The following is an 11830-nucleotide window of genomic DNA, read 5'->3' as shown; positions in this document are numbered from 1 at the left end:
TCAAAGGGCATTAGAATTAAGTCACCCTGGTTTAAGAAAAACAGCAAATTGGACCAAGCTGAAGGCTACAATACCCTCCCCTCCCCACCCCGGAGCTTTTGACACACAACCAAGAGCTACCCCCCAGCAGTAAGCCCTCACCCTGGGCTAGCTCACAGACTGGTCCTTGACGGCAAGCCCCCTCAAGTTTGGAGAACCACAGAGGCCTGAAGCTGGGCGGTGCCCAGCTTCAGGCCCAGTTCTAGCAGGCACGTTTTTGCAAATTCGCACAGATATCACAGGCAAATAGCTCTCTGGAAGGCAAAAATTGAGTTTGCAGGCAAAATGTACTAAGTCTCGCATGTAGCAGCTCAACTTGGGACAAGCCCACTTAAATTGACTGCTAATATCTACCTGGATTTTCAAAAACATACCTGCACTTAACCTACGCAGAGACAGAAAGTTCACCCTAACTGAGTCTCACAACACTTCCCTCCCCACCCCTCTGCTTTTCACACAAACTTGCAAGTCACTCACCTGCATTTAGGCCACACTCCAGGCTTTGTGTCAGCTTGATGCAATTGATTGTCAACAGCCTGTGTCTCTATGGGGGAGGTCAAAGGGCATTAGAATTAAGTCACCCTGGTTTAAGAAAAACAGCAAATTGGACCAAGCTGAAGGCTACAATACCCTCCCCTCCCCACCCCGGAGCTTTTGACACACAACCAAGAGCTACCCCCCAGCAGTAAGCCCTCACCCTGGGCTAGCTCACAGACTGGTCCTTGACGGCAAGCCCCCTCAAGTTTGGAGAACCACAGAGGCCTGAAGCTGGGCGGTGCCCAGCTTCAGGCCCAGTTCTAGCAGGCACGTTTTTGCAAATTCGCACAGATATCACGGACAAATAGCTCCCTGGAAGGCAAAAATTGAGTTTGCAGGCAAAATGTACTAAGTCTCGCATGTAGCAGCTTAACTTGGGACAAGCCCACTTAAATTGACTGCTAATATCTACCTGGATTTTCAAAAACATACCTGCACTTAACCTACGCAGAGACAGAAAGTTCACCCTAACTGAGTCTCACAACACTTCCCTCCCCACCCCTCTGCTTTTCACACAAACTTGCAAGTCACTCACCTGCATTTAGGCCATACTCCAGGCTTTGTGTCAGCTTGATGCAATTGATTGTCAACAGCCTGTGTCTCTATGGGGGAGGTCAAAGGGCATTAGAATTAAGTCACCCTGGTTTAAGAAAAACAGCAAATTGGACCAAGCTGAAGGCTACAATACCCTCCCCTCCCCACCCCGGAGCTTTTGACACACAACCAAGAGCTACCCCCCAGCAGTAAGCCCTCACCCTGGGCTAGCTCACAGACTGGTCCTTGACGGCAAGCCCCCTCAAGTTTGGAGAACCACAGAGGCCTGAAGCTGGGCGGTGCCCAGCTTCAGGCCCAGTTCTAGCAGGCACGTTTTTGCAAATTCGCACAGATATCACAGGCAAATAGCTCTCTGGAAGGCAAAAATTGAGTTTGCAGGCAAAATGTACTAAGTCTCGCATGTAGCAGCTCAACTTGGGACAAGCCCACTTAAATTGACTGCTAATATCTACCTGGATTTTCAAAAACATACCTGCACTTAACCTACGCAGAGACAGAAAGTTCACCCTAACTGAGTCTCACAACACTTCCCTCCCCACCCCTCTGCTTTTCACACAAACTTGCAAGTCACTCACCTGCATTTAGGCCACACTCCAGGCTTTGTGTCAGCTTGATGCAATTGATTGTCAACAGCCTGTGTCTCTATGGGGGAGGTCAAAGGGCATTAGAATTAAGTCACCCTGGTTTAAGAAAAACAGCAAATTGGACCAAGCTGAAGGCTACAATACCCTCCCCTCCCCACCCCGGAGCTTTTGACACACAACCAAGAGCTACCCCCCAGCAGTAAGCCCTCACCCTGGGCTAGCTCACAGACTGGTCCTTGACGGCAAGCCCCCTCAAGTTTGGAGAACCACAGAGGCCTGAAGCTGGGCGGTGCCCAGCTTCAGGCCCAGTTCTAGCAGGCACGTTTTTGCAAATTCGCACAGATATCACGGACAAATAGCTCCCTGGAAGGCAAAAATTGAGTTTGCAGGCAAAATGTACTAAGTCTCGCATGTAGCAGCTTAACTTGGGACAAGCCCACTTAAATTGACTGCTAATATCTACCTGGATTTTCAAAAACATACCTGCACTTAACCTACGCAGAGACAGAAAGTTCACCCTAACTGAGTCTCACAACACTTCCCTCCCCACCCCTCTGCTTTTCACACAAACTTGCAAGTCACTCACCTGCATTTAGGCCACACTCCAGGCTTTGTGTCAGCTTGATGCAATTGATTGTCAACAGCCTGTGTCTCTATGGGGGAGGTCAAAGGGCATTAGAATTAAGTCACCCTGGTTTAAGAAAAACAGCAAATTGGACCAAGCTGAAGGCTACAATACCCTCCCCTCCCCACCCCGGAGCTTTTGACACACAACCAAGAGCTACCCCCCAGCAGTAAGCCCTCACCCTGGGCTAGCTCACAGACTGGTCCTTGACGGCAAGCCCCCTCAAGTTTGGAGAACCACAGAGGCCTGAAGCTGGGCGGTGCCCAGCTTCAGGCCCAGTTCTAGCAGGCACGTTTTTGCAAATTCGCACAGATATCACAGGCAAATAGCTCTCTGGAAGGCAAAAATTGAGTTTGCAGGCAAAATGTACTAAGTCTCGCATGTAGCAGCTCAACTTGGGACAAGCCCACTTAAATTGACTGCTAATATCTACCTGGATTTTCAAAAACATACCTGCACTTAACCTACGCAGAGACAGAAAGTTCACCCTAACTGAGTCTCACAACACTTCCCTCCCCACCCCTCTGCTTTTCACACAAACTTGCAAGTCACTCACCTGCATTTAGGCCACACTCCAGGCTTTGTGTCAGCTTGATGCAATTGATTGTCAACAGCCTGTGTCTCTATGGGGGAGGTCAAAGGGCATTAGAATTAAGTCACCCTGGTTTAAGAAAAACAGCAAATTGGACCAAGCTGAAGGCTACAATACCCTCCCCTCCCCACCCCGGAGCTTTTGACACACAACCAAGAGCTACCCCCCAGCAGTAAGCCCTCACCCTGGGCTAGCTCACAGACTGGTCCTTGACGGCAAGCCCCCTCAAGTTTGGAGAACCACAGAGGCCTGAAGCTGGGCGGTGCCCAGCTTCAGGCCCAGTTCTAGCAGGCACGTTTTTGCAAATTCGCACAGATATCACAGGCAAATAGCTCTCTGGAAGGCAAAAATTGAGTTTGCAGGCAAAATGTACTAAGTCTCGCATGTAGCAGCTCAACTTGGGACAAGCCCACTTAAATTGACTGCTAATATCTACCTGGATTTTCAAAAACATACCTGCACTTAACCTACGCAGAGACAGAAAGTTCACCCTAACTGAGTCTCACAACACTTCCCTCCCCACCCCTCTGCTTTTCACACAAACTTGCAAGTCACTCACCTGCATTTAGGCCACACTCCAGGCTTTGTGTCAGCTTGATGCAATTGATTGTCAACAGCCTGTGTCTCTATGGGGGAGGTCAAAGGGCATTAGAATTAAGTCACCCTGGTTTAAGAAAAACAGCAAATTGGACCAAGCTGAAGGCTACAATACCCTCCCCTCCCCACCCCGGAGCTTTTGACACACAACCAAGAACTACCCCCCAGCAGTAAGCCCTCACCCTGGGCTAGCTCACAGACTGGTCCTTGACGGCAAGCCCCCTCAAGTTTGGAGAACCACAGAGGCCTGAAGCTGGGCGGTGCCCAGCTTCAGGCCCAGTTCTAGCAGGCACGTTTTTGCAAATTCGCACAGATATCACGGACAAATAGCTCCCTGGAAGGCAAAAATTGAGTTTGCAGGCAAAATGTACTAAGTCTCGCATGTAGCAGCTTAACTAGGGACAAGCCCACTTAAATTGACTGCTAATATCTACCTGGATTTTCAAAAACATACCTGCACTTAACCTACGCAGAGACAGAAAGTTCACCCTAACTGAGTCTCACAACACTTCCCTCCCCACCCCTCTGCTTTTCACACAAACTTGCAAGTCACTCACCTGCATTTAGGCCACACTCCAGGCTTTGTGTCAGCTTGATGCAATTGATTGTCAACAGCCTGTGTCTCTATGGGGGAGGTCAAAGGGCATTAGAATTAAGTCACCCTGGTTTAAGAAAAACAGCAAATTGGACCAAGCTGAAGGCTACAATACCCTCCCCTCCCCACCCCGGAGCTTTTGACACACAACCAAGAGCTACCCCGCAGCAGTAAGCCCTCACCCTGGGCTAGCTCACAGACTGGTCCTTGACGGCAAGCCCCCTCAAGTTTGGAGAACCACAGAGGCCTGAAGCTGGGCGGTGCCCAGCTTCAGGCCCAGTTCTAGCAGGCACGTTTTTGCAAATTCGCACAGATATCACAGGCAAATAGCTCCCTGGAAGGCAAAAATTGAGTTTGCAGGCAAAATGTACTAAGTCTCGCATGTAGCAGCTCAACTTGGGACAAGCCCACTTAAATTGACTGCTAATATCTACCTGGATTTTCAAAAACATACCTGCACTTAACCTACGCAGAGACAGAAAGTTCACCCTAACTGAGTCTCACAACACTTCCCTCCCCACCCCTCTGCTTTTCACACAAACTTGCAAGTCACTCACCTGCATTTAGGCCACACTCCAGGCTTTGTGTCAGCTTGATGCAATTGATTGTCAACAGCGTGTGTCTCTATGGGGGAGGTCAAAGGGCATTAGAATTAAGTCACCCTGGTTTAAGAAAAACAGCAAATTGGACCAAGCTGAAGGCTACAATACCCTCCCCTCCCCACCCCGGAGCTTTTGACACACAACCAAGAGCTACCCCCCAGCAGTAAGCCCTCACCCTGGGCTAGCTCACAGACTGGTCCTTGACGGCAAGCCCCCTCAAGTTTGGAGAACCACAGAGGCCTGAAGCTGGGCGGTGCCCAGCTTCAGGCCCAGTTCTAGCAGGCACGTTTTTGCAAATTCGCACAGATATCACAGACAAATAGCTCCCTGGAAGGCAAAAATTGAGTTTGCAGGCAAAATGTACTAAGTCTCGCATGTAGCAGCTTAACTTGGGACAAGCCCACTTAAATTGACTGCTAATATCTACCTGGATTTTCAAAAACATACCTGCACTTAACCTACGCAGAGACAGAAAGTTCACCCTAACTGAGTCTCACAACACTTCCCTCCCCACCCCTCTGCTTTTCACACAAACTTGCAAGTCACTCACCTGCATTTAGGCCACACTCCAGGCTTTGTGTCAGCTTGATGCAATTGATTGTCAACAGCCTGTGTCTCTATGGGGGAGGTCAAAGGGCATTAGAATTAAGTCACCCTGGTTTAAGAAAAACAGCAAATTGGACCAAGCTGAAGGCTACAATACCCTCCCCTCCCCACCCCGGAGCTTTTGACACACAACCAAGAGCTACCCCCCAGCAGTAAGCCCTCACCCTGGGCTAGCTCACAGACTGGTCCTTGACGGCAAGCCCCCTCAAGTTTGGAGAACCACAGAGGCCTGAAGCTGGGCGGTGCCCAGCTTCAGGCCCAGTTCTAGCAGGCACGTTTTTGCAAATTCGCACAGATATCACAGGCAAATAGCTCTCTGGAAGGCAAAAATTGAGTTTGCAGGCAAAATGTACTAAGTCTCGCATGTAGCAGCTCAACTTGGGACAAGCCCACTTAAATTGACTGCTAATATCTACCTGGATTTTCAAAAACATACCTGCACTTAACCTACGCAGAGACAGAAAGTTCACCCTAACTGAGTCTCACAACACTTCCCTCCCCACCCCTCTGCTTTTCACACAAACTTGCAAGTCACTCACCTGCATTTAGGCCACACTCCAGGCTTTGTGTCAGCTTGATGCAATTGATTGTCAACAGCCTGTGTCTCTATGGGGGAGGTCAAAGGGCATTAGAATTAAGTCACCCTGGTTTAAGAAAAACAGCAAATTGGACCAAGCTGAAGGCTACAATACCCTCCCCTCCCCACCCCGGAGCTTTTGACACACAACCAAGAGCTACCCCCCAGCAGTAAGCCCTCACCCTGGGCTAGCTCACAGACTGGTCCTTGACGGCAAGCCCCCTCAAGTTTGGAGAACCACAGAGGCCTGAAGCTGGGCGGTGCCCAGCTTCAGGCCCAGTTCTAGCAGGCACGTTTTTGCAAATTCGCACAGATATCACGGACAAATAGCTCCCTGGAAGGCAAAAATTGAGTTTGCAGGCAAAATGTACTAAGTCTCGCATGTAGCAGCTTAACTTGGGACAAGCCCACTTAAATTGACTGCTAATATCTACCTGGATTTTCAAAAACATACCTGCACTTAACCTACGCAGAGACAGAAAGTTCACCCTAACTGAGTCTCACAACACTTCCCTCCCCACCCCTCTGCTTTTCACACAAACTTGCAAGTCACTCACCTGCATTTAGGCCACACTCCAGGCTTTGTGTCAGCTTGATGCAATTGATTGTCAACAGCCTGTGTCTCTATGGGGGAGGTCAAAGGGCATTAGAATTAAGTCACCCTGGTTTAAGAAAAACAGCAAATTGGACCAAGCTGAAGGCTACAATACCCTCCCCTCCCCACCCCGGAGCTTTTGACACACAACCAAGAGCTACCCCCCAGCAGTAAGCCCTCACCCTGGGCTAGCTCACAGACTGGTCCTTGACGGCAAGCCCCCTCAAGTTTGGAGAACCACAGAGGCCTGAAGCTGGGCGGTGCCCAGCTTCAGGCCCAGTTCTAGCAGGCACGTTTTTGCAAATTCGCACAGATATCACAGGCAAATAGCTCTCTGGAAGGCAAAAATTGAGTTTGCAGGCAAAATGTACTAAGTCTCGCATGTAGCAGCTCAACTTGGGACAAGCCCACTTAAATTGACTGCTAATATCTACCTGGATTTTCAAAAACATACCTGCACTTAACCTACGCAGAGACAGAAAGTTCACCCTAACTGAGTCTCACAACACTTCCCTCCCCACCCCTCTGCTTTTCACACAAACTTGCAAGTCACTCACCTGCATTTAGGCCACACTCCAGGCTTTGTGTCAGCTTGATGCAATTGATTGTCAACAGCCTGTGTCTCTATGGGGGAGGTCAAAGGGCATTAGAATTAAGTCACCCTGGTTTAAGAAAAACAGCAAATTGGACCAAGCTGAAGGCTACAATACCCTCCCCTCCCCACCCCGGAGCTTTTGACACACAACCAAGAGCTACCCCCCAGCAGTAAGCCCTCACCCTGGGCTAGCTCACAGACTGGTCCTTGACGGCAAGCCCCCTCAAGTTTGGAGAACCACAGAGGCCTGAAGCTGGGCGGTGCCCAGCTTCAGGCCCAGTTCTAGCAGGCACGTTTTTGCAAATTCGCACAGATATCACGGACAAATAGCTCCCTGGAAGGCAAAAATTGAGTTTGCAGGCAAAATGTACTAAGTCTCGCATGTAGCAGCTTAACTTGGGACAAGCCCACTTAAATTGACTGCTAATATCTACCTGGATTTTCAAAAACATACCTGCACTTAACCTACGCAGAGACAGAAAGTTCACCCTAACTGAGTCTCACAACACTTCCCTCCCCACCCCTCTGCTTTTCACACAAACTTGCAAGTCACTCACCTGCATTTAGGCCACACTCCAGGCTTTGTGTCAGCTTGATGCAATTGATTGTCAACAGCCTGTGTCTCTATGGGGGAGGTCAAAGGGCATTAGAATTAAGTCACCCTGGTTTAAGAAAAACAGCAAATTGGACCAAGCTGAAGGCTACAATACCCTCCCCTCCCCACCCCGGAGCTTTTGACACACAACCAAGAGCTACCCCCCAGCAGTAAGCCCTCACCCTGGGCTAGCTCACAGACTGGTCCTTGACGGCAAGCCCCCTCAAGTTTGGAGAACCACAGAGGCCTGAAGCTGGGCGGTGCCCAGCTTCAGGCCCAGTTCTAGCAGGCACGTTTTTGCAAATTCGCACAGATATCACAGGCAAATAGCTCCCTGGAAGGCAAAAATTGAGTTTGCAGGCAAAATGTACTAAGTCTCGCATGTAGCAGCTCAATTTGGGACAAGCCCACTTAAATTGACTGCTAATATCTACCTGGATTTTCAAAAACATACCTGCACTTAACCTACGCAGAGACAGAAAGTTCACCCTAACTGAGTCTCACAACACTTCCCTCCCCACCCCTCTGCTTTTCACACAAACTTGCAAGTCACTCACCTGCATTTAGGCCACACTCCAGGCTTTGTATAAGCTTGATGCAATTGATTGTCAACAGCCTGTGTCTCTATGGGGGAGGTCAAAGGGCATTAGAATTAAGTCACCCTGGTTTAAGAAAAACAGCAAATTGGACCAAGCTGAAGGCTACAATACCCTCCCCTCCCCACCCCGGAGCTTTTGACACACAACCAAGAGCTACCCCCCAGCAGTAAGCCCTCACCCTGGGCTAGCTCACAGACTGGTCCTTGACGGCAAGCCCCCTCAAGTTTGGAGAACCACAGAGGCCTGAAGCTGGGCGGTGCCCAGCTTCAGGCCCAGTTCTAGCAGGCACGTTTTTGCAAATTCGCACAGATATCACAGGCAAATAGCTCCCTGGAAGGCAAAAATTGAGTTTGCAGGCAAAATGTACTAAGTCTCGCATGTAGCAGCTCAACTTGGGACAAGCCCACTTAAATTGACTGCTAATATCTACCTGGATTTTCAAAAACATACCTGCACTTAACCTACGCAGAGACAGAAAGTTCACCCTAACTGAGTCTCACAACACTTCCCTCCCCACCCCTCTGCTTTTCACACAAACTTGCAAGTCACTCACCTGCATTTAGGCCACACTCCAGGCTTTGTGTCAGCTTGATGCATATGATTGTCAACAGCTTGTGTCTCTATGGGGGAGGTCAAAGGGCATTAGAATTAAGTCACCCTGGTTTAAGAAAAACAGCAAATTGGACCAAGCTGAAGGCTACAATACCCTTCCCTCCCCACCCCGGAGCTTTTGACACACAACCAAGAGCTACCCCCCAGCAGTAAGCCCTCACCCTGGGCTAGCTCACAGACTGGTCCTTGACGGCAAGCCCCCTCAAGTTTGGAGAACCACAGAGGCCTGAAGCTGGGCGGTGCCCAGCTTCAGGCCCAGTTCTAGCAGGCACGTTTTTGCAAATTCGCACAGATATATATATATATATATATATATATATATATATATATATATATATTATTTTTTATTAACACTTTCATTGTTCAACCATCACTACTCGTTTTCTTATAGATCCTATTACACATGAGTCTCTATTTATTCTACTTCATCATCATACAAAAATCCCGGGAGGTTTACTCGTTTAATGTTATCTAACAGATCCTCCCCAAACTCTATATGTTTAAAATCTTGCACAAATTCTTCCAACAAGTTAGGAGGCCCCCAGCATGGTGAAAATGAAAACGCCAGCAGTTTGCACTACTGCAAAACATTGCGGGCTTGTTCTACTGATATTGAGCCACACCAATTGGCAACTACGTTCCTTACGTCAGGCAGATTCCATATTATGGAAACAAGTGCGTTTCCTTCTATCTGAAAACAATTCCCCATTTTTAAAACCTGCAGTCCTCTCTTGTTTTTAAGGGATAGTGTTAAACTACTTTCCTTCACATTTTGGCAGCTTGTTATGTCAAGGTGTCTTAAAAATGGCATGCTTTGTATAAAATTCAAAGTGAAAATTGACGTATTGTACGCCAGGTCTAAGTGGACAAGGTTGACACAATCGTTCAGAGCATTTTCTATCAGATTGCTGCACCCTAATTGTCGTTGAGAATAACGAAAACCGAGATGTGTTATATGTTTAGCGTGCCCAAAAACAGAATGAAATGAAGAAAGTGTAAATTCTGAATTAGTATCAACTATCTTCCAAAACTTTGGTGTATGGACGACTTGGTAAAAGAGTTTGCACACTGGTGCCAGTTGCTGAAGACGTTCCTCTATTGAAAGCCACTTAAAAATTTCCACCAGAACTTCAATGGGCCAGGGGTTTTCTTCTATCATGATTCCACCTAAAAGGAAAATACTTATGAAAATACTTGTAAAAAAAATTAATTGCTACGCAATCATCACAAGAAGATTCTGCAACTAAGCTTCTTCAGTCATACATATGAATAAGCTCTCCAAAAATCAGAGTACCGTTGACGCTATATTGTGCAACGCTGCCGATAATTTGCGAAAATCGAATCCAAAGTCAATTGATTCAATTGTATTAAACATACCTTCCGTGCTAGTCGATTCCTCACTTGTTTGGTTCTCATCATTGTTCGCATCGTTGTTATCATCACTGGAGCTATCGAATTTTGAAAAGTTAAGCTTAATTTCATACAGTACAGTATTCAATCACTGGACGGTAAAATTGCCATGTTGTTTTGTCCAATCTACAAGACTGTGAAGTGGCTCACCGGTTTTCATGCTACGACGAGCGAATGAATACAGCAACCAAGGCAACTAGACACGTTTTAGTTTGATACCTACCTTTTTTTGGCGCCGAAGAAGTCCATTATACCTCGTTGAGCGGGAGCCGGGCGCTTTCTTCCCGACATTTTTCCAGCGGACCGAGAGAGAAACGTTTTGCAAACGTTGGCAAGAAACACGCGTCAAATGTTTCCCGCCAAATCCTAAACCACAGGCAGCCCAAAATACATAATCATTCGGTATTTTCATAGGAAAACTCGTACTGGCTTTTGCCTCGAAAGATTTTTCAAAATAAGTATTTGGAATTCACATTAAAGGAAGATTTTTCAGTCAATTAGTCGGTTTTCTTGAGATTTCGGACTAATATAGCTACAAGAAAAACTCAAACACCATTTCAGAAAAAAAAGAAATTATTTAATTTTCCTGGCGGGGGCAGCTGCCCCCCCTGCCCCCGCGCTAGGTACGGCCCTGCTGCTCATACCGGACGCTCGCTAACATATTTATTTACTATCATAAAATGAATTCATTGACCTGATAATCTTATCGTTTTATTGTCTAAATCTTTAACTCACCTTTTTAGGCGATTTTTGTCCCTCAAAAGGCGTTTCAGTTATGTCGTAATGCCTGCTGCGAACGATTTTTCGGTACAGGTAGCACAATTTTTGAAAACGCGTTCTTTCCCTTTTCATTAGACTGTCTTCAGTTGCCGACATTTTTTGATTGTGCTCTTTTCCCTCAAAATCTGTCTCTCAATCCTCGTAAACAACTTGCCGTCTCCGCGGCTTTCCACTTGACAAATGGCGCGAAAGTCCCCAACAACAACGTGAATTGGGCGATGTGATTGGTTAATTCAATCACGCCACCCGGCGATGCTCGCGTAAGCTAAAAAAAAGTTTGACTTGAGATTTGCGAGGCCACAAAAATTAATCCTGCTCTTAACCGCAGAAAATATGAAAAGTTAAGCTTCATGACAAGTTAACCATTCGTTTATGGCTGGAAATCATGATAAAAGAACCTGTGGTCAACCGGAGAATAGCACACAAGGGATATGATGAGCACTGGTCAACAAAAATGATGCTGATTAAGTTAACAAACCACGGTATCCGAACTAACTGAACTAAACTGAACTGCACACTATGAACTCAGTCACCGCACATTTTTTACGGAATACGGAATGTCCTGGATAATTAAGGTGCTGGAGAAGGAGGACTTAAAATTTGCTAAAGGGATGTTCAAGCTCGTTAAGCTATAAGCGTGTTAAGAATCAACTCAGTGGAAGTGACCATCAAGTTTGCGCGAGAATTGAGATTTTAATGGCTTTCTTCCACAGCCTTGTATCTCTTGATTGAGAA

At 47.3% G+C, this 11830-nt stretch overlaps 1 protein-coding gene across 1 annotated transcript; it reads right to left on the bottom strand.

Annotated features, from left to right (window-relative positions):
• Nucleotides 1–9482: 9482 nt before the first annotated feature.
• LOC146468859 (uncharacterized) lies at nucleotides 9483–10943 on the bottom strand. Its single transcript, XM_085124087.1, has 3 exons — nucleotides 10539–10943; nucleotides 10283–10353; nucleotides 9483–10072 (listed from the first exon to the last, which is right to left on the bottom strand). Exons 1-3 carry the CDS (start codon nucleotides 10604–10606, stop codon nucleotides 9483–9485), a joined length of 729 nt encoding a protein of 242 aa, XP_084980213.1. The 5' UTR covers nucleotides 10607–10943.
• Between the last annotated feature and the right edge of the window lie 887 nt (nucleotides 10944–11830).

This window comes from Pavona decussata, unplaced genomic scaffold, assembly GCF_977016875.1.
Source record: "Pavona decussata unplaced genomic scaffold, jaPavDecu1.1 SCAFFOLD_128, whole genome shotgun sequence".
In the NCBI taxonomy this organism is placed as follows: Eukaryota; Metazoa; Cnidaria; class Anthozoa; order Scleractinia; family Agariciidae; genus Pavona; species Pavona decussata.
The sequence above is the reverse complement of the archived record's forward strand: the minus strand, read 5'-3'. Positions and strand labels throughout refer to the sequence as shown.

Bases quoted from the DNA above. Each gene is read 5' to 3' on its own strand.
- LOC146468859 (XM_085124087.1), bottom strand. From the start codon at position 10,606: ATGTCGGGAAGAAAGCGCCCGGCTCCCGCTCAACGAGGTATAATGGAC. The intron at 10,354-10,538 runs GTAGGTATCAAA...AAAATTCGATAG, and splicing joins TTCTTCGGCGCCAAAAAAAG to CTCCAGTGATGATAACAACG. The intron at 10,073-10,282 runs GTATGTTTAATA...TTTTCCTTTTAG, and splicing joins GGAATCGACTAGCACGGAAG to GTGGAATCATGATAGAAGAA.